The sequence below is a fragment of the Xenopus laevis genome, chromosome 3L (assembly GCF_017654675.1).
Source record: "Xenopus laevis strain J_2021 chromosome 3L, Xenopus_laevis_v10.1, whole genome shotgun sequence".
Taxonomy (NCBI): domain Eukaryota; kingdom Metazoa; phylum Chordata; class Amphibia; order Anura; family Pipidae; genus Xenopus; species Xenopus laevis.
This window is the reverse complement of record NC_054375.1, coordinates 51,705,839-51,729,867: the sequence shown is the minus strand read 5'-3', so window position 1 is coordinate 51,729,867 and position 24,029 is coordinate 51,705,839. Positions and strand designations below refer to the sequence as shown.

The 24,029-nt window shown below is 38.7% G+C and overlaps 1 protein-coding gene across 1 annotated transcript; it reads right to left on the bottom strand.

Moving 5' to 3' along the window:
* Positions 1 to 3,063: 3,063 nt before the first annotated feature.
* On the bottom strand, positions 3,064 to 20,456 carry slc26a2.L (solute carrier family 26 member 2 L homeolog). Its single transcript, XM_018252193.2, has 3 exons — positions 20,123 to 20,456; positions 16,205 to 16,844; positions 3,064 to 7,300 (listed from the first exon to the last, which is right to left on the bottom strand). Exons 2-3 carry the CDS (start codon positions 16,823 to 16,825, stop codon positions 5,783 to 5,785), a joined length of 2,139 nt encoding a protein of 712 aa, XP_018107682.1. The 5' UTR covers positions 16,826 to 16,844; positions 20,123 to 20,456; the 3' UTR covers positions 3,064 to 5,782.
* Between the last annotated feature and the right edge of the window lie 3,573 nt (positions 20,457 to 24,029).

Genomic DNA, 24,029 nt, shown 5'->3' with positions numbered 1-24,029 from the left:
GGTATAGAAGCCCCAAACATAATGTACAACATTTCTAGACTACTTCTTTAGTTAAGCTTTAGTTCTCTAAATGTAAATATGGTGACTGGAAATCTCCATGGTTGGTTTCTGGGTTTCATTCAGCTCCATGGCCATGAATAACTATCTTATATTCTTATTTTCAGGATTGTTCAAAAGACTTCACCAAATTAAATACATTAACTCATTTTTATTCTGCTGCTAGGAAAAGAAAACAATACAAAAATATTAAAACCAGTAAAAGTTTTTATTCCACAAAGTAGAAGTGACATTACATTGCACCAGATACATATACACGGTTTACAGAACATTGCTTCCAGAGTGTCTGACACACTGTACTCAACTCTCTACAAATCTATATGGTCTGACGTGGAATGTTACCTGGTATGTGCTAAATGACTCGGCTATGAACCAATTAAACATTTGACATTTGACATAGCCCCTTGATGTCAACTCAACCATACTGACAGCTATATGTTTTTAGCAGATTTTAGGTGTGGTTCACATTTGTGTAAAACTTTGTGTATGTTATAGAATGGCTAATTCTCATCAACTTTTCAACTGGCCTTCATTTATTTTATTTTTTATTGTTTTTGAATTGTTTGCCTTCTTCTTCTGACGCTTTCCAGCTGTCAAATGGGATTAACTGACCTCAGCTAAAAATATGTGTCCTTTAAAGCTACACATTTATTGTTGTTGCTGCTTTTAATTAACCCTCCTTCTATTCAAACCCTCTCCTATTCATATTCTAGCCCCTCATTCAGATCAATGTAATTAAGACCCTAGCAACCAGATTGCTAAAATTGTAAACTGGAGAGCTCCTGAATACAAAGCTAAATAACACAAAAAAATAAAAAATGAAAATCACTTGCAAATTGTATCAGAATATCACTCTCTACATCATACTAAAATTGTATGTAAAGGTAAACAACCCCTTTAACTATAAATTAAATGAATTACTCCTCAAGAAAGTAATTACATCCTTCCCAAAGCCAAACATGGTGTATGTAATTCGATATAACATATGGTTTACTTCTGTATTGTATAATTACAGTTTGCATCACCAAGTGCAAAATGTCACTATCTGACATCAAATCAACGTTCCCTTCTTTATCTAAAATATCTGGGAATATAAGAAAGTTTCTTAAATATACTATCCTTTGTATAAATATTATGTAATATATTGTTTTTGTAGAGTCTATGGAAATGAATGCAATAAGAATGTTTGAACAAGTCAATATTACCATATATATCAAAGAGATATATAATCCCTACTACATAATCTTGCTCCTACAATTGCTTCTTTTATACTGATGTATAAGGCTATACATATATATATATATATTGTTTAGGTTGCCTATACACAACAATAAAAGCAGTAAGAACTAAAAGCAAGCAATTATAAAGTTAACTTTAAATATAATTTTCATCTAAAAATATTCTCTATTAAAAATTTGTAAACATATATCGATGTATACTAATGCATGGGAGCACTGGACTGTCAACTCCAGTACAAGCAAATGGTGTTAATTTGATTTATGCTAACCAGCCATGCAAACAAATTAACATGGAAGATAGAATGTACCTGAACTGTTTCTGTTTGGAGTCTAAGTTAGGCACAGGTATATATATATATATATATATATATATATATATATATATATATACAGTATATATATATATATAGGTATATACAAGGCTGGCAGCAATCGAACGTAATAGGAACCTCATAATTAAAATGAAGAGGAATAAATGCCCTGTTGAAAGCTACTTCATACAAATCCCCAACAAATAAAACTGCTGATTCCCATGAATGTTCTTTTTAGGATTCTGTTTCTAATGGATCTGGATGTCAGTAAAGACCTGGTCATCACTCAAGGTCACCCAATCAGCAAAACGTCATGTAATGTCTTCATTCACATGGAGGCTAAAGTGATTTGATACCGGTCACATTAAAGATGGCTGCTACAGCCCTTGTGTAGGAAGAAGTGCATGGAAGAAGGGTTTAAAGAACAGGAGCAAATCACCATGTTTTTTGCACTTTGAACCCTTTCCCTGCAATGTAACTTCAATGTGACTGCAGACTTCTAGAGCACAAAAACCTGTGCTTTTCCCATTAAAACAGCAGTGCCTGCTTTCAGGAGCACAGTATTCATGAAGGGCAGGCTGGGAACAGCACAAAAGCAATCCCTAATCTGACCCCTTGCTTGCACAGCATTCTGACCTGCTTAATACCACTACATTTCTAACCAAACTGACAACAATATGGCAGCCCATTGGTGCACTGAAAAACAATCATGGGAATGCACCCTAAAAGTTGAAAAAAACAGACATATTAAGTGCTTTGAATCCAACTGAGCCCAAAAAGGGCTTAAAGCTCCATGCACATAATCACATATACCGTATACAGACTGCATTTACTTACCATATAACAACTCCTCTTTCATCCAAACGCATCCCTTTAAATTGCTATATGAGCACATCATTCATTATAATCAAGCAGTGATCTTACAAATACTATATTATTTTATAAGCTGCCAGCCTTGTAACATATGGAAACAGGAACAAAATTCTGACCTTAGTGTGGCACAATACAAGTCAAATGTTGTTTGTTTTCCTTTAAATGCCTTTTTCTGCTCCATCACCTATATGACCTCTAGAGACTTACAGTATTTGATGTACAAACTATGCTCTTACACGACATAAACGTGACTTTTTTTAGTGTTCATGGACTAAACAATTTACTTTTAAATTTTTCATGATAGACTTTTAGAGTTTTCACATGATAAACCGAGAGATACGTTATTCTGAATTGAACCACATCTCAAATTGAATCTTGTTCATGAGTTTTTACGTGATAAAACTTTTTCTCTCTGAATGAAATCGAGGCCATTTGGTTTGCTTATTGCACTGAAAGAAATGAAAGGCAGGGTTTGAGCAAATTCGCCACTGCCCTAGACAAGCCTTCTTGCCTGCCACCTCTTCTACTCGATTGACTCATGCTGGATAAGTGTGTTACCCCTTTCTCTTAGCTGTGTGAACTGCTTTTCTTTCCCTAACGAAGGCTCCTGTGCGGAGCCAAAACTTTGGATCACCAATAAATCTCCACTTTCATTTGAACTATTGACTTGATGTTTTTCCTCGGAGTGTTGTCAATACCTGCATTTTGTCTAGATACTTCTCGGACTAGCACCCAGGTTTCTGCATACTAATTTTTGTGCATTCCATTCGGTTTGATTTTATATATATATATATATATATATATATATATATATATATATATATATATATATATATATATATATATATAGGTATTACTTCTAAATGGCTCAATTTTAGCACAGATCTAAAATAAGATATGAAAAGATATAATATAGTATAGGTACATTTAATTATGTATGGGGCGTCTGTCACATAGAATTTCTTTGCACCCCACACTAGGTTCTAGGTGAAACTGAAATAAATGATCATTTCTGCAGAATGTTTAATACCAGACTTGAAATGGATAGGCTACAAAGGCACTGTGGCTTAAAAGTTGCATGGGGCTAAGAATTTGTCATCTGGAAACATATAAAAGCAGATTTTTCAAAAGCAAGTCTAGACTGAGATGGAAGACCTGAATGCCAGAATCTAATGAGGCAGAAAGCACTGGAACTGAATTGAAAATATTGAAAAAAAGGCTACTGATTTTACCTAATTATATTGTGTTCCCTGTTTCTCTTCCTAATTGGAACTCTGGGGCACAGATGTATAGAGTAGCCTCCCTTTCTCTGCTTCTTGCCCCTGCATCTTTTAACTGTCTGCTTTTGCGTTTCATGTGCCACTTTATCCATTCCAATTCCCTTTATGTACAGAATAAAAGCGTATCTGTTTCTTAGACATGCTTAATGGCTACTATAGCTACTCCAAAGCCACACAGTCACCTAAAATGATTTGTTACTCATCATTTTTCTTACTATGCTGCAACTCTTTTGTTTCCAATAATCCCGATGTAATATTAAGAGGTTTATAGAACTGGGACATAGAAAAGCTCAAAGCTGGTGGTTTCCGTGCCTTCCCCAAAGATTAGAGATGTCAAAATGAAAAAAAAAACAAAAAACATTTATATAAACTTGTTATGGCTTTAAAATACTAGGGATTGCACAAAATAATTTCGGTATACTTTACTTTGGCAAGATTTCCAGATCTCACCTTTATATAAATTTAAGGCAGAGCCATATCATAAGAACCATGGCTGTGACTGTAAGAGTGATAGGACATCTAGTTCCAAAAGGCACATTTAAACACATAAACAATAAAAATGTTATACTGAAGAAAAGTGCTGTTAGAAAAACGCTGCTACATATACTTACACACACAGACAGATGTAGGAAATCTGCTATAATTATCATATCAGGGTCTCCTTCAGGTACACAGGTTGGATTTTGAAGAGCACCGGTGCAAGACTATCACTTAGAGCTTTGATACAAGCATTTTCATCAGCACTACAAGCAGCAGCAAACAAAAAGCATTTGGTGCCATAGCCCGTAATGCACAACATAACTTTGTAAGAAAAATGCATTTAAGGGGCTAATTTATCAAAGATCAAGGTCTGCTGAAGATTGAGATTTTTTTAGATGCTTTTTCAATTTTTCTTGCAGCTTCTCACTACCATTTTTCCAATAAAATACAAATCAGAGAGCTACAGAAATCCATTCAAACCAATGGACACTTTAGGGATTGTTTGATTTACTCCACTTCATTTTTTAAACAGACTGGCAAAGCAACTTGAGAATTTTCAACGGTTTTTATGCTTGAGAAAATTCAAGCTACGAGAATTCAGATAAATCGGCCTAACGTGTATTTTAGGAGTATCACACAAACAATTGAAAAAAAATATGAATGTTCTTAATGTCAGTTCTGTACAGTACTAAGGGCAAAATAACTTAATAGTAAATGAGCAAAAATGCAATGTTATATACACTGTTACTGTAAAGTCCAATTCTACTCCAAACAACTCTGACAAAACTATGTCCTTTTGACTTCATCTGTGACTTGAACACATTGGCGTATATCTGATTATATTCTATTGTCTTCCATATATTTCTATTGAGCTAAGGCAATATATTGATGTGGATTTCACATAATACCTTTCTAATCAATTAGAATACATATAACTATGTAAAGACACTTTAATCACTTTTTCCCCAAAAACAATGGCAAATTTCAGGTTGGGTGTAAATATTGCTCTTTCCCAGCTGTTCTGCAACGGCAGCTTTTAAAATGGCTATTTTTTTTTTTCAAATGAATCCTTCAAAATCACAGGATAGGCCTAAAATCCTTGTTAAATGCTAAAAATGTTAGCACGATTGTACAAAAATAATTACTCTCATATGACTGATCAGAAACGAAAAAGAAAATCATTTTTGGAGATATGCAGAAGGCACATATAGCTTATAGTCACTACCTTTCTAGGTGAAACAAATCAAAGACAACCTTTATAAGGACCCATTTTTTTTCAATCTAAAGCCTATCCATAATTTTGCCTTAGACAATACCTTCTCTAATGTTCAGCAAACATATAATGGCAAAGGCAAAAGAGGGAAAGAATTGTCCACTGAGATCCGAGATTGTACGACATTAGGATTTTGTAGCACTTTTTTGGAATGTGTTGAATGTTGCCTCCACATATTCAACAAACGATGTGGCCAACAACTCCTAAAGTACATAGAAGTTTACTGAATTGCTTGACTCATCTCATACAAATATGCGCTACACTGCTTTGCTATACGGCAGAGCCATTTAAATAGGCATCACTTTGCTCTTGGACGTTAAGTGCAAATTGGACAGCTTGGTGGACACTGTGGAACATCACAGTGCTTTCCTCCCTTTTAAAGAAGTCCCCATTCCGAAGGGAATTTTTTACGGTTACGTTGCACTGAGCAAGCAGCAGCTGCACACCAATGTCATTATAGTCTTTAAGAACCTCTTTCAAGGTGTTCATTCCTGCTGAGTCTATGAACTGAATGGAGCCGCAGTCAATGATCAGAGTATGTACTGGTTGTTGCTCTTTGTAGAGACAATGGGCAGTTTCTTCCCGAGTTTTTATCTCCATACTACCATCTTGTCTTCTTAATTTTTCTATCTTAGCCTTCTTTCTTTCAGCTGCTGCAAGTGACGTAGGATCAACGCCAGAATATCTGTACAAGGTCATCTTAAAGTGTTGTTTGTTTACATAATATATAGGGGCTTCAAAACGAAAGATCTTAATGCCCTGTGGGATGTTAAGGTTTTTGTAGACATTTATTGATTCATAGACCTCTGTATTGTCCACCCGGCCGAGCAGAGTTGACACAGGCATCTGAGATCTTACAATGATGCAAAGCATGGAAAATGCAATACCTATCAGTAAACCCAGCTCTGTGCTGATCAGAGCTGAAGAAAACATGGTCACTAGCCAGATCGTTGTATCTACTTTGTTAACCTTCCACATTTTTGGTAAATCTAGAAACTTTCTAAGTGCACCTCTTAAATTCACTATGGTTATAACACCAAGGACACATTTTTGTAGAGAAAAAAACAGAGGTGCAATTACCAGAAGTACTAGTAAAAGGACCAAGGATGTCATGATCCCTGAAACCTGGGTTTTACATCCTGTAGACTCTTTCACAAGTGTTTTTGCTAGAGCTGCACTTGTTGTGAAGCAGTGGAAAAAGGCTGGAATGATGTTGCAAAATCCAATGGCGTACATCTCCTGATTGGCCTTGACTTCGTACCCATGTTTCTTGGCAAACATCTCGGACAGAGAAACAGTGATTGCAAACCCAATAATAGCAATTGATAAAGCAGGTAAAGCAATGCTGGGAATTAAGCTCCAGTCTGGTGATTTTGGCATTAAAAATCCAGTAGGTATAGTCCCTGCTATACTGGAGTCATAATTCTCTTTAAGGTGCCCAAAATGTGATGCAAGGGTGGCGACAACAACCACAAGTAGTTCAATGGGAATTGGAGCTTTGAGTTTAGATTTATAGTACTCATTGAGTTCTTTGGCTGGAATGAGGACAAGAAGGCACAAAATGCTAGTGACCAGATCGCAAATGTTGGTCAGGTGAATGTTCTGGAAGATGTAAATCCAGGTGTAGATCAATGAGCCAATCCCATTGGCACGAGGTATACTTAAACCTAGGAGGTATTTCACTTGAGAAGTAAGGATGGTGAAAGATGCTCCTGTTGCGAATCCACTCAGCAATGAATCAGAAAGGTACACCGAAACAAAACCAAACTGAAGAAACCCCATTGCAAGCTGCAGAATAAAAAAAAGAGCACAAATGATGAATAATGAATATCCATACAGATTCTTACATGAAAACTGTAACCAATAAAATCTACACGTTTTAAAAACACAGCGGTAACATTAATAACAGATCCATTTGATATGCAACTATTAAACGTAGATATTTCATAGGCTTCTACTGTAAAATATAATTATTTTCTTAATCCAATGGCCATGTAAAGTTGCTTTCATACAGAATATAGAACTCTGAGTTCAATATCCTCATAAATTACAACAGGGTTACATTAGGTCATGTGACACAAATGACTTCACTCAGCACTGATTATAACCTATGACATCACTAAGCACCATTTATAAGGATATATTTTACTGGGTATTTATAGCTCTTGTTTACTATATTCTGCTGTACTGTACTTACTGACTTACTTAGTTGGGATCAAGTACATGGTACTGTTTTATTATAACAGAGAAAAAGGAAATCATTTTTATAAATTTGGAATATTTGGATAAAATGGAGTCTATGGGAGATGGCCTTTCCGTAATTTAGAACTTTCTGGATAACAAGTTTCCTGATAACGGATCCCATACCTGTAAAAGAAAAAAAACACCTTACTTTAAAATAGAAGGTTTTTTTTAAAATCCCTCTCTTCAAATCCATATAAAATATGTACATTTTAAAGGAATATACATCCACTACTAAGATGTATAAGGCTATTAGAATTGAACCAAGAATTATGTGACCTTTATAAAAACACTAGGTCTGCAACCTCATGATTTTATATGGTCATGGAAGTCCTTGGTGAATTCCTGCAGCTTTCTAAATTACAACTTTTTTTTTGTTATTACACTCCCACTTAGAGAACAATTTCAAAAAACATTTAAAACCTCAGTAACAAAATTAAATTATAGCTCTTCAAAGCACTTTTACAGCACATGCATACTTTTCTCCACCTTGTGGTCTGAAATTGTATTACAAGTAAGAACTGATGGATTATATTCCAATATATGTCCTTTAGCCAGGGGTGCTCCGCCAATGAGGCGAGTTGAGGCTGTCGCCTCAGGCAGCAGCACCCCACTAGGTACCAGGGGCAGCAAAAATGCTGCTCCTGGTACTTTAAGAGCGAATTTCTGGGGGGGGGGGCAGCAGCAACTGCTGCTGCCTCAGGCGGCAGAGGGGCCAGGATCGCCCCTGCCTTTAGCTATGAATAAAGTGGAACGTGTTTCTTCGCAAGCTGAAACTGGAAATGAGAGCATTATAAGTGTGTTAATGACATTACGTAACAGAGCTGTTTTTAGGAGCCTTGAGTCACGACGAGCAACTAATTATTTTTTTTGTGGTACACTGTAATTGGTGATTAATTCCTCTTGTTTTAAGCACATTTCCAGAACGTGTCAAGTAAATCTCATACTCAGTGTGTGGTGCAAACTGCACAGTAATTATTAACTTGGGGTTTTAGGATGAGTCATCTGGTTTGTTGAAAACTGAATATAAATCCAGTCTAACCCCGCTTATAGGCTTCTAGGCCTTACAGGTGATTTGCTCTTTTGCAGGGGGCAGTCTACTAGTTTATTCTTTGTCTCTATATCAAGTTACAAGATACATGCTATTCATACACTAAACACTACACCGAGGGGTGGGATTGACACTCTAGGTACACTTTTGCCTCTTTATAGGTCCCTGGCAAGGCCTCACCTTGTTCAGTTCAATTTTGGGCTCCAGTCCTTAAGAAGGGTTTTCTTTGGATAAGAGGCACTAGATTAGATGACATTACTGATAGATAGTGGGGGATCTTTTCCCCATAAAAAAAGAACAAAGAACTAGAGGCCAGCCCTTTAGGAACTGAAGAAGCAAAAATTGTTCTTAATAGTGATGACAGATTCCATAACTGTCTTTAAAGGAGAATTAAACCCTAAAGTTAAAAAAAAAAACCCTACACACTACCCTACATAGACCCCCCTCCCTCCTCCCCCCCCAGCCTAGCTGCTACCCTGGGCAAATGCCCCTAAGTCTTTACTTACCCCTCCATGCAGATTCTGTCCAGTGGAGTCCATCGCCATCTTCAGCCAATTCGGTAATCTTCGGAATGAGACCGGTGCTTCTGCAATTTTTGTGAGTGTCGGCGCATGCACAGTTGTTGTGAAATAGAAAATTGCTCCAACTGCGCATGAGCCGCTATGCCAGTCTCATTCCGAAGATTACCGAAGAGAAGAAGATGGCTGCCGTGAACTGCGCTGGACAGAATCTGCACCGAGGGGTACGTAAAGAGTTAGGGGCATTCAGGGGCGCTCCACCAATGAGGCGAGTTGAGACACTCGCCTCAGGCGGCAGCGCCCCCCTGGTTGCCAGGGGCGGCAAAAATGCCGCTCCTGGTAACTAAGAGCCGAATTTCCGGTTTTCAAACCGGAAATTCGGCTCTCTGCACTAAGCGTCGCGGACCGCCCCTGCCCTCTCCGTCGCTATAAAGGTTAGTGCCGTGGGGAGGGGTGGGGGCGGCGAAAGAAGGCCGCCTCAGGCGGCATTATAGCCAGAATCGCCCCTGGGGGCATTTGGTGGGGTAGCAGCTAGGCTGGGAAGGAGGAGGGAGGGGGGTCTATGTAGGGTAGGGGGGTAGGGTTTTTTTAACTTTAGGGTAGAATTCTCCTTTAAAGGACATGTAAAGCTTACATTTTCCTACCATCTATTTAAGATGGGCACCTCCTCGCACCTAAATGGCATTGTTTGTACTGCATATATCCCCTTCATATGCAGTAAGAACAATGCTTTCACCTGGCGCCCATTGTCCCTCTGACACATCATCAGTGACATTTACATCTGTAAAAAGCACATTTGTACTGTAGGGTGCATGCAATCAGGAATGCAGGCTGAAGCAGGCAGAACTTACTTTGATGAACAGTTCTGCTAGGAACGAGCCCTGTAATGATTAAGCTCAGCTCAGGAGACATGGTTAGGAGTAAAGATAGGAGCAGACAGCTAGGGAAGAGATTTTATGGGAACCAGCAATGCCAACATTTCATTGGCTGCTAAACTGGATGGTGTGTTTAGTGATATGAGCTGAGAAGAACTGAGTATGCTCATGAGTCAACAGCCATAGCAAATTACTGAGGAAGGGGGCCGAGTGGGTTAGAGAAAGAGAGAATCCTAAGTAATTAAGTGGATGATGCAGCTTTACTTATACTCTTTTAACAACCAGTAGGCAGGTATTTAAATAATTTAAAAAAAGCTGTTCACTGATTAAACCTGTGTATGGAGGGTTTACATGTCCTTTAAAGGAAAAACTATACCCCCCAAACAATGTAGGTCTCTATAAAAAGATATTGCATAAAACAGCTCATATGTAAAACCCTGCTTCATGTAAATAAACCATTTTCATAATAATATACTTTTCTAGTAGTATGTGCCATTGGGTAATCATAAATAGAAAATTGTCATTTTAAAAAATAAGGGCCGCCCCCTGGGATCGTAGGATTCACTGTACTCACAAACATACCAACAAACCATACATGTTAGGTCACATGAGCCAATTAACAGACAGAGTTGTGTCTTTTGCTTCCACACTTCTTCCTGTTACAGTTAGAGTTGAAGTATTTCTGGTCAGGTGATCTCTGAGGCAGCACAGAGACCATCACGAAATGGTGGCTCAAGGCAAGAGATGTAAAAGGGCAATATTTACTTAAATATTTATTCCAGTTTGGTGAGATTCTTTAATATGCCACTTAATATGATATGAACTATCTGTTGCTTAAGTGTTCATTTTGGGGGTATAGTTTTCCTTTAAGGGGTGTTGGATGACATCTTGGACAGTGATATTTCCTTTAGTCTTCCTCCCTGTTAAAGTAAACCAGGCAATCCCATCTAAATAAACACAACCACAGCGTTTTTTGCTATTGAGAAGTGCTCTACTCATTCTTTAATTTATTACCAGGCAATCCCATCATATTGGGTCCATTAATAAGGGGCAGACATGTTACATTTGGGGATCCAAGCACAATCCATTTGGGGATCCAAGCACAAAGTAAGTTTGTAAAGGTAAACAATTTCCACAGTGGCAAAGCACTGACATTTTCTGTGCCTCTGGCATATGTACAATATATAAATGCCCCCAAGATGCCAAACATGCTGAAGGTGATACCCGCAGGTAGATTATCATTTTCTCCCAAGTTAATTAACACAGTAGGATATGTACCGTGCAAAGGTGCACAGTCTCTTGTTATTATACAAGCCCTTTTTGCATAAACAAACACAAACTAGATTTGTATCATATGTTCAACTTGAATCTCATGACTTTGTGTTGCTGTAACTAAGGTTACCAGATAATATGGAAATTCAGGGACACTTCTAATAAATGCATGTTGCAGAGCTGCATAAAATTAAAATGCAATCAGTGCAGCTGGATTTTCTAGAAGTGTCTTTGAATTTTTAAGCAATCTGTTAACCTTACGATAAGCCCTAAAATGCTTATCATAGGGTTTCCAATTTTGCAAAAGGCAGGCAATATATATCAGTGAATCAGGGCCCAGGTACAAGTCTATGCCGCATTGCCCTGTAATGCTTTTTCTTTGCCGTCTGTCCATAAAGGGCAGAGTTAGTTGGGCCTTATGTTGCTTTATCCAAATAAAAGCTAATGCTCCAGTGAAAAGGGAAATTCCATTTTTTTGTGTATGTCACTAGCACTTTGGTTTATTTTTAAAGCACGCAGATAATCAGAAATTCAAAGTTTGCTCAGTAGAGGGCGGTGTGCTGGTTCCCAACAAATACTTTGTTGGTTTATCCTAGCGTATAAGTACATTATAAGCACCTTATCGGTTTACGTGTCAGACAGAGAGAATAGAAAGGGATAATGAAGAAGTGCAATCAACAACAGTTATTTTACGCTTAAAAAAACTTTAATACCGTTGAAAATGAATGTATATTGAAGAAATGCTTAGAATTACATATTCTTCCTTGTGCAAAATTATAATATCATTGGAAACATTGGCCTACATTACAAATATTGCATCTTGTCAACTAGCTTTTTAAAACGCTGTGTAACTGATATTTGTGGTTATACATAGCTGTTCACCCCCTACACTCACTTGCTGTCTAATTGATTTAGTGTTACTTATAGAACACATGGTGATTCTTAGTGCAGCACATTTTAGCTGGCTTAATAATGCCTTAAACTGCCAAATCAATAACTGAAGCATGAGTGCACGCTTGGGCTAAAACGTAGCCTGGAGTTCCCAGGAATTTTACATTTCAAGTGGATGTGAGCTATAGCAGGTCTGTGAACCTTTTCGGCTGCCCAATATGTGCCGGACTGAAAAGCAGCATGTCTGTGCTCTATTATTATTATTGCTAGAGATTTAACTATCCTTAAACATTGTTTACCCAGCAATAGTTCTATGTGCTCAGTAGCCAAGGAAGGAAATACTTTTTTTCAGCTTCAGTAAAAACAATAGTATTATTGATATTTCCATTGATGATGTCCATTTGTTTAACCATTTTAATAAAGAGATAAAAACTTGCAAGTATGTTAAAGGAGAACTAAGCCCCATATCACCTGGGATAACAATCTGTTGCTTGACAAATTAGTAGTTTAACAGGCTTGGCATGGGCCAAAACCCAAGTGGTAATTTTGAAAGCAAAACACATAGTTCAAAGTGTAGAAAAATGCAGCTATCAGTCATTTTGCACACTGTGTTCTGCTCCGTGCTACGTGTCTGTTTCGGAGCGCAGAGATCTGCAACTTGCCCCATGAATACAGTGCTGGTTGTATTAGTCTGTGCTGCATTGGCTCCATTAAATAATGGTACCAGTATGGTTATAACAGATACAGAAAAGGCAAATGTGCTTAATCAGTTCTTTTCTTCAGTGAATGCAATAGAGGAGTCTGAGTTCGCAGGCTCACTTCATAGCTGCACTAATGGCTCAGCTCAGCTCAATCTAGTCAGTGGTTGACTCAGGATATGATTCATAAATCTTTAATAAAAATTAATGTAAACAAGGCTCCAGGGCCTGATGGCATACACCCCGGGTTCTAAGAGAGCTTAGTTCAGTTTTAGACCAGCCCCTATTTCTGATTTTCTCAGATTGGAGAAAAGCTGATGTTATTCCAATATTTAAAAAGGGATTACGATCTCAGCCTGGCAATTATAGGCCAGTAAATTTGCCATTTTTGAAGGCTTGTTAAGGGATCACATTCAAAATTTTGTCCTAGTGAATGGCATTATGAGCAGCCATCAGCATGGCTTTATGAAGGATAGGTCATGTCAAACAAATTTCATTGCTTTTTATGATGTGGTAAGTAAGATGCTGGACAGTGGGGGGGGGGGGGGCAGTAGATGTTATTTATTTGGATTTTGCCAAAGCATTTGATACTGTGCCCCACAAACAACTGCTTTCTAAACTAAGGTCTGTTGGGCTTAATGAAGTCGTTTGCACATGGATAGGAAACTGGTTACAGGATCGGGTACAGAGGGTGGTTGTTAATGGTACATTCTCTACTTGGAGTAAGGTTCTTAGTGGGGTCCCTCAGGGCTCGGTATTGGGTCCACGTTTATTTAACTTGTTCATTAATGACTTAGGGGAGGGTATTGTAAGTAATGTATCAGTGTTTGCAGATGACACAAAATTATCCAGCCCAATTAATTCCATCCAAGATGTGGCATCCTTGCAACACGATCTTGACAAACTGGCAATCTGGGCAGCTAAGTGGCAAATGAGATTCAATGATGATAAATGTAAAGTCATTCACCTGGGATGTAAAAATATCCAAGCCACTTATACCCTTAATGAGACTGCACTAGGCAAATCAATTATGGAAAAGGACCTGGGAGTCCTACTTGGCTGTAGCAAGCAATGCTAGTCAGCATAATCAATGGCAAATAAGGTCTTGAGCTGAATTAAAAGGGGCATATAGTCAAGGGAGGAGGGGGTCATTCTTCCACTGTATAGAGCACTTGTAAGGCCCCATCTAGACAGTTTTGGTCTCCATCACTCAAACAGGAAATTATTGTATTAGAGAGGGTACAGAGATGGGCAACTAAGCTGATGAAAAGGTATGGAAAATCATAGCTATGAGGAAAGACTGGCCAAATTGGGGATGTTCACGCTGGAGAAGAGGCGCTTAAGGGGTGATATGATAACTATGTATAAATATATAAGGGGATCATATAATAATCTCTCTAATGCTTTATTTACCAGTAGGTCTTTCCAGCTGACACAAGGTCACCCATTCCGATTAGAAGAAAAGAGGTTCCGCCTAAGTATTCGTAAGGGTTTTTTTACAGTGAGAGCTGTGAAGATGTGGAATTCTCTCCCTGAATCAGTTGTACAGGCTGATACATTAGATAGCTTTAAAAAGGGGTTGGATGGCTTTTTAGCAAGTGAGGGAATACAGGGTTATGGGAGATAGCTCATAGTACAAATTGATCCAGGGACTAGTCCGCTTGCCATTTTGGAGTCAGGAAGGAATTTTTTCCCCTCTGAGGCAAATTTGAGAGGCTTCAGGTGGGTTTTTTTTTGCCTTCCTCTGGATCAACTAGCAGTTAGGCAGATTAAAAAAAACAAAAAACTAAAAGGTTGAACTTGATGGACGTGTGTCTTTTTTCAACCTTACTCACTATGTTACTATGTTACCTCCCAACATTTTGGAAATAGAGAGACAAAAAGGATTTGCTGATCAGCAGAATTTTTCGACAACGCCCACAGTTGTGGCCACACCCCCTAACTACCATGTTCATTTTACTAAATTTGGCAGGTTATGAAAGTTTGAACATATTTCTGTGGTTTTCACATGCTATTACAATTTAGCTAATGAAGGTGAATTGCCCTTTAAGCTGCAAGTCAGTTTCTCCAAGAGACCTCCTCTTCTTTAACTGTTACAAAAGTATCTATTCTGGGCTCTCTGCCTATAGCCAATTAAGTTAGAAACATTGTACTTTTTACTGGCTATCAGTGCAGGAGATCAAAAAGGGAATAGAGACATTTCAATAACAAACCCAGGACTGCGGGTTGAGCTGTCAATATCGGGACTGTCCCACGAAAAACAGGACAGTTGGGAGGTATGGTGCAAAAGAACAAGAACGGATTGCACACTCAATTTTCAAAATTCAAAAAAAGTAAATAATATTTATTACAGAAAAAAATGGGGGGTAACAGAAATTATTAAAATAATAAGTAAGCCCAACGCGTTTCAACCATAGTGGTCTTCCTCAAGGGCACAAATAATAAATAATAAAAAAGAAAAAGGCAGGAGGTATGGTGCAACTTAGGGAGGAGTCGCAGGCCGCTACTGGGACCTGTCCTTGCAGCATTCCCCAGGGTGTAAGCAGGGGCGCTCCACCAATGAGGCTAGTTGAGCCACTCGCCTCAAGCGGTAGTGCCCCCCGGGCAGCAAAAATGCCGCTCCGGTAACTAAGAGCCGCATTTCCGTTTTTCAACACAGGAAATTAGGCTCATCTAGTGCAGATTGCGCTCTCTGCACTAGCGACGTGCAGCGCCCCTGACCCCCTCCTGCGTTGAAAAGGTGAGCGCCGTGAGGAGAGGTTGAGGGCGGCAACGGAAGGCCGCCTCAGGCAGCATAAAGGCAGGGATCGGCGCTGGGTGCAAGTGCTCATGTGCCACCTTAGAGCTCCAGCATTTGTGTCCCCGACTCCCCATGAAACATAAATGACTCCTGACATCTCTATGACAGGTTTAAAAAATGGAGAAGACTAAATTAGCCTACCGATGAAGACCTTTTCTGACACATCTACAGAGGCCCCAATTATGTTCTGATCACTAGTTTGGTGACCTCAAGAAATGAGCATATCTTTCCAGGTACGGCAATCTTTAGGCAGCATCATTAATGCTGGACATAAATTGGCTTATCTTTCCTGCATGTTTAGCAGGTAGGCATGAAAAAGTAAACACTAGTGTCAGACTTCACCTACCTGATAGACTCCAGCCATAAAAGTAACAGTGGCTCCAACTGTGATTGCAAAACAACTTCTGTCACAGGTCATGGCCACTGTCTGATTCTGATCAAATGGGCTGTGGGTGGTATTTTCATTTAGTGCATCTAGCACCGTGATCTGTCCTTTGTGGCTGTCCAGACTGTCGTAACCAGCAACTTGTAGTTCCCGATCCACCACTTCACCCACCATCAAGCACAACACTCCAAATATCCCAACATGGATATGTCTAGAGGTTCCCATAAAGAAATAAATAATGCAGGCAAAAAATGAAGTGTAGAGGCCAAAGATTGGCTCCTGTCCTGCTAAAAGAGAATATGCAATTGACTGAGGCACCAGAAGTATTGCCACAATGAGTCCAGACATCATGTCCCCCAGGAGGTATTCCTTCAGCTTGTAAGAGGGCAGCCACTCTAACACAGGGAAGAAGCTGAACAACAACTCCTTGGCTTTCCCGGGAGAACAGCTGCATGTCTTCCTTACTTTCTCAGCTAAGCGGCTCCTTAAACTCATGGGTTTTTTCACCTTTTCTTCCAAAAATATAGTACCAGGGGAGCATCTGTAAACAGCTTTGGCGTCTTCATTGCTTTCTGTTTCCATCCTTACTGATGGGGATTACCTGATAAATGAAAAAAATATATATAGCTTTCTTAATTATTATGGGAAGTGCATTAAAAGATTACAGTTATGAGCAATTGTCATTACTATTGGAAGTTGGGCCTTACTGTGGAGTGGCCCATACAGGGTGTTTCACTTCTAGGTTAACTTTTAGTATGGTATAGAATGGCCAATTCTAAGCAACTTTTCAATTGGTCTTCATTGTTCATTTTTTATAGTTTTTTTCATTATTTGCCTACGTCTTCTGACGCTTTCCAAATTTCAAATGGGGGTCACTGACCCCAGATGAAAAAAAAAAATACTCTGTAAGGCTACAAATGTATTGTCATTGCTACTTTTTATAACTCAGCTTTCTATTCAGACCCTCTCCTATTCATATTCCAGTCTCTTAGTCAAATCAATGCATGGTGGCTAGGGTAATTTAGGCCCTAGCAACCAAATTGTTAAAACGGCAAACTGGAGAGCTGCTGAATAAAAAGCTAAATAACTCAATAACCACAAATGCTAAAAATTGAAAACCAACTGCATATTGTCTCAGAATATCACATCATAATAAAAGTAAGTGATGCTGTTGAGGAATATGTATGCAATGATGAACCGTGACACCCAAAAATATGTCACAGGACAACCAAAAGTATTATAAGGATAAAGAAGGTGCTTTTCATTACTTTCTGGTTTCAATTTCCCTGTTGAGGCAAATGCCAGAGGGGCTGCTATAAGGTCCCATAGAAAGTCAGTATTTAGTGGGCTGATGGGAGCTGTTTGGGCCTCTTTGTGGGCTGATTGAGTTTCTGTGTACCTGAAATGGCAGGGCCTATTTTAATTCTCAGTCCAGACCTGAGGCACAACATATATTCACGTCCAACTAACATAGCAATCTCCCTGTTGCACTTGCAAGAGTATCCCAGAAAGCAGACAGGCATATTGTCCAATTCTTACTCTGACTGGCCTTCAGACTGACCAGTAGTGTGGGACCACTTATACCCGGTACATGAGTAAAATGCAGCTTCACCCCCAGGAAGGCCACCCGGATATAACCCATATGCATACTGTACTGCCACCTTGCAGGAAGAATACAATAGGAATGCAATGCCTATAATAAACATAATATAGTGAATAAAATACCCACCTATTGTAAAATATAATTATATTAAAAGTTACTGTAAAATTCCATAACTGTATAAAAGCACAAGGCCAAGGGTTGAGTTGTTTTTTACAAAAGAGGGTAAATTATTTTTGATAACACAGGTAATACAAGTGCCATTACTATGGTCAGTTATAACTGATGACTGCAATAAGCACTGCTGATCAGAATATAATTTACAGGCTAGGGTTTATAAATAGAGGATGTTATAGTAATAAAAATATTTCCTATGTTCTGTATAACCAGGATATATGAATGCCTGACTGTGAGTTGCAGCCTGATAATGAAAATTACTACAAGCAGCCTGTCATGACATAATCACCTGTCTGATTCGAGGCATGTCCCCACCTGTTATTTACAAATTATAAAGACACAAGTTATAGCATACAGAACATGTTGCCACCTGTAGGAATACTACACTGATACAGAACATAATCTTACCAGGACATGTAAATTATATTTTAGTACAAAGCACAATATTTACATCCAGATTGATACATATATATAATTATAATACACAAAAGTCATGCATATCTTGTAAATTATATCCTTATATATGGTGAGTTCTGATGTCATCAGTTATAAACGGTGAGTTCTGATGTCATTTCTGTCACATGACTCACTGAAACTTGTGTAAAATATGAGGACATTAGAAGTTACCTCGGAGTTCCATGACCTCAGCTTTCAGCCTCGTGTTTTTATATGGTCATGAAACTCCTCAGTAACTTTTAATATCTTTATAATTTACAAGAGGGGGTACTTTATTCACTATATAACACACAAAAGCCATGAATATCCTGTACATTATATCCTTAGTGATGTCATTGGTTATAATTGGAGTTTAGTGATGTCATTTCAGTCAATTGACTTACTGAAACTTGTGTATTATAAGAAATAAAGTTCCCCCTTCGGCCTTGAACTTTTATATGGTCATGGAACTCCTCAGTAACTTATAATATCATTATATTTTACAATAGGGGGCACATTATTCACTTTATTACATATATATATATATATATATATATATATATATATATATATATATATATATATAAACACCACACTCACACCAATCAGAATATTAACAGTCTGTATAAATGGCACGCTGTCTGTCATAATGGATAATGGATTGTCCTTATGGTTCAAATTCTGTATTCCAGTGCTCCTCAACAGGTTGCAGCCCCCGTGTCAGGATGCCAGAATTCCAAGTAGCAATAAAGTAATACTGGGAGAACAAGTTATATATTCAAATCATCATTCTGTATTTATTGCAGGAAAATCGTGCACTAACTGTCTGTTATAACAACTGTATGAATGGATCATGAATACTGATCTTAAAGTGATTACGTTAACGTTTAATATGTTATAGAAGGGCTTATTCTAAGAAATTTTCCAATTGCCCTTTTCCTTTTTTTTTTTGTTAATTGTTTTTGAATTATTTGCTGCCTTCTTCTGACTCTCTCCAGCTTTCAAATGGGGGTAAAACAAATACTCTGTAAGACTAAAAATGTATAGTTATTGCTATATTTTACTACTCTACTGTTTTAGGCCCTTTCCTATATTTATTCCAGGCTCTTATTCAAATCAATGCATAGTTGCTAGGGTAATTTGGACCCAAGCAAGCAGACTACTGAATCTGCAAACTGGAGAGCTGCTGAATAAAAAGCTAAATAACTAAAAAAATGAAAACCAATTACAAATCGTCTTAGAATATCGCTCTCTACATAAAACGGGAAGTTCATTTAAAGGTGAACAACCCCTTTTATATTGACAAGTTGTATGAATGACACACAGATGGCACTGAAAGTCCATTGAGAAGAGTCCAGTGTTTACACTAACACCTGTCAGGGGATGTGAGAGTTAAAGTTCTGTCCCTCCAGCTGGGGAGACTCCATGCCATCATGAAAATAAGAAGCAATTCCTGGCACTGACAAGTAGTTACTTTGCATTTGGTGTAACATGGGAAAAAATTGTGAGCAGAGGAAGGGCTGGATCATTGTTACCTCCCCAGTCCATGTGATCTAGTTCTCATCTTCCTCCCCTGCCAGCTAAAAGCTCTGGATGTTGCAAGTTGAAGTTCAAGAGTAGTTGTATATAAGTGCTGTTGGGGGAAAACACATTAGAAATGGACAGACCTGAGTAATGAATGAGAGCCGGCTACACGCTGCTGTCACCGTCCCAATTGCCACTGTGTCACTTCTCCCCCGACAGCTCCTCTTTAGTTACTCAGTCAGTCAGTTCCTCCGGTACGAGACTTCTAGCCACGCCCCCTCGTTCTCCGGCCTAAACTCGCTGTCAGTGAGGGGAGGGGGCCGGAGCACAAACGTAACCTTCATACACACAGGGAAAGACCTGGCAAATAGGGTTACTGCAAACGATGTGTCACGTATCTTGCCATCTAATTCCCTCACCTCGGATAAACCTCACACACATTTTAAAAATCAGAAGGATTTCCCCCCCAGGAATTAAAAAGGGAATGGGCTGTTATATAAAGTAGGCGCTTTCAGGAAATTTGGTCAGATGAGGGCCGTGTTAGTGAAGGCTTCTCGTTCTACAACGTGTTTGTGTGAGCTGCAAGCTGCCAGCTTATCTGCACGTGTGGCATTAGCCTCAGATGTACTTTGTGAGGGGGGTTATACTGAAATGACAGTTGCTCATTGTCCTGTCCTCCTCATGCAAACTCAGGCTGGGCTACTACTACAATTATTGTCTTGTATGGCGGCCCCTCATGTGATCATGCAAGCTTCAGGCCTTACCCACCCAGCATCAACATGGCTCCCTGCAAATCTCTCCCAATCTTGTAAGTTATTCAATGGCAGTGTGCCAACATTAGCCTAATTAGTATTAACTCAAACAACACTGCTAAAACTTAACGGGGTCATTAAAGTCAACTGAAACAGTACATATATCATTTATGCTTAATTTTTGACCGGCCCTTGTAATACTGGCACATGCAGATCTATATATAGTGTACAGCTGGCCTTACACAGGCAGCTTTAAACTATCAATTAAGTCCTGTCATATGTATAGGCCCTCTCTGACAGTCACATGGCTGAAAATCAGATATCTGCAGGGCTGGTTTAAAAAAAATCCCTTCAGACAGGAATTGCATTGATAAGTTTATGTTGCCCTTTCCCGACAGGCATGAGTAGGCCTCCATTATGATCCGATCATTGGGCCAAACGAACGTATCTGTTGTGGTTGAAGCAACTTGTAGGTGAATATACATTCATCCACAACCAACGCCAAAGGGCATATCTTTATATGTATGGGCAGCTTAGCAGTTCGACAAACTTGTTTACGAAGGCAGTTGCCACCATCCCACTTTTTTCCTGCCTTGGTAATAGGGTTGCCACCGGGCCAGTATTTTACTGGCCTGGCCGGTAAAAATTATGCTTAATGCCAAAGTTATTAATAGGAATAAGCGTCAAGAATAGAGGAAGGCCAGTATTTTTTTCCAGAAAAGGTGGCAACCCTACGTGTTAATAGAATAATGTCATAGTTCGACAAACTTGTTTACGAAGGCTGTTGCCACCATCCCACTTTTTTCCTGGTTTGGTAATAGGGTTGCCACCGGGCCGGTATTTTACTGGCCTGGCCGGTATTTTACTGGCCTGGCCGGTAAAAATGATGCTTGATGCCAAAGTTATTAATAGGAATAAGCGTCAAGAATAGAGGAAGGCCAGTATTTTTTTCCAGAAAAGTGGCAACCCTACTTGTTAATAGAATAATGTCATAGAAAAGCTAAAATGTGGCTACCATAGTTGAAACCTACTCACAACCATGGGTGTTTCTATACCCCTTGACTCACTGAGTCGGCATTACTTTTGCTGCTCCCTAGGTTTACCTCCAGGAGCTCTGTCCCAGGTCGAGGGGGGCTAGATTGTTACTGCAGATATTCTTAACTGCCTCATGGCAGCAGCGCCCCTGCCCACAGTCATTTGGCTGGCAAAAATTATGTTGGTGCTAATGTTATAAATAGGGAAGAAAGGTAATAGAAAGGCCAGTCATTTTTGTTCCCCAGAAAAGGCCACCCTATCAGTAAGCTCACAATTCCCTCAGCAGAAGTTCACAGATCTTCCACACAATCCTTTAAGGGGTTGTCAATGTTTAAATCAACTTTTAGTATGATGCAGAGAGTGATATTCTGAGACAACTTGCAATTGGTTTTTCATTTTTTTATCTGGGGTTTTTTGCATTTTTTAGCTTTTTATTCAGCAGCTCTCCAGTTTTCTGGTTGCTGTGGCCCAAATTACCCTAGCAATCATGCATTGATATGAATAGGAGAGGGCCTGAAAAGAATGTAAAAAGTAGCAATAACAATAAATTTGTACTCTTACAGAGCATTTGTTTTTTTTTTTGGTGGGGTCAGTGACCCCAGTTTCAAAGCTAGAAAGACTCCTCTTAGCAATCTTTTTCTATACTCTCGTTATTCTCTTCTCTCTTCATGCCAGAGCCAGACCAGAGTAAGATTTTATTGACAGTTAGGTCATATAGCCTTTGGGGGTGCTCTTTTTGCCTTAGAACTTACTCTTTCAAAATAACTGACTCACAAATGCTGTCTCTATAGATTTTGTTTGTGCTGGAGTCAGTAATTTGAGTTAGCTCTAATAACATTTGCGAGAAAGGGAGCCCAATTAAAAGATGTAATAGACCAGTCAATCAAAATATGACCCTGACTTCTACATGAAGACAGAATGAAGAGAAACAGGTAACTGGGAGGGACAAAGTAAAAGTAAGTTTAAGAAACTGTACAGAATTTGAAATTAATTATATTAAATAAGTTTTTTTTACCATTAGAGGAGGCTTATATTAAATTAGCATTTTTGTGATTGTTCAATAAAATATAGAAATCAGTATTGGCAACAGACACCCAGTATTGAAAAAAAGTCCAGCAGTGTGTCTTGAAACATGCAAGAGAGGAAAATTGTCCATGAATTCTTGTAAGCACATGGGTGTGTTTATTGTACAGGTATGGGATCTGTTACCAGAAAGCTCTGAATTACAGGAAAGTGTGTCTCCTATAGAGTCCATTTTATCCAAATAATCCAATTTTTTTAAATTATTTCCCTTTTCTTTGTAACAATAAACAGTAGCTTGTACTTGATCCAAACTAAGATATAATTAATCCTTATTGGAGGCAAACCCAGCCTATTGGGTTTATTTAATGTTTACATGATTTTATAGTAGACTTTGGGTATGAAGACCCAATTACAGCAAGATCCATTATGTGGAAACACCCAGGTCCCGGGCATTCTGGATAACAGGTCCCATACCTGCATACAAACATGCTGCACTGTAATCATCAAATTTTGTTTGTGTTTGCTCACAGCTCAAAGTGCTGGAATTCTCTTTGTGTTGTTGCATAATAGTGGAAACCTATCACACTCAACACATAAGAGGGACATACAGGAAAACCCAGTGTATTATACATACTGTATTTTACACACAACCCACCCCATTGACATTCTTGAGGGAATTCCCTGCTCCTGTGTGCCCCAGAACACCTATTAATGACCCATTAGCCGTGTCCCTGGCAACCTGCACTAATTGGATGCTTGTGGCCCATATGAATGACTAGGGCCTTGATCAGTATGTGATGGTTTTGGGGAACAGTTGTTTTGTCCTGAAATGCATATCCCTATGCCAGTAATGAATGCTCCATTTATTTTCCTCCTGTAAGATCTGATTTGACTGCCCCTAATTAGTATGTAGGTAAATACATATTAAAATTTTTGGAGATATAAGTAGGATCTGCTTCTTCTATAGTTATGCTCCTAGGGAACAACTGCAACCATTTATTTTTGTTTATACTACCTCTCTGTGTAAAGCAGGGAGTGTGAGGTATTGTCTAACTTTTCAGGTTGAAGTATTGTATCAGGGGTTGTTCTCAGCCTTTGTGTACAAAAACTAGTGACGTGAAGTTCTGTGTTTGTGTAGCAGTGATTTTACAAAGAGAATGAACATTGGTGACCAGGGTTCATTGAGGTGAAATGACCTACAAGCAAACAATGAAAGTGCCCTTGTGTAAAAGTAACAAAT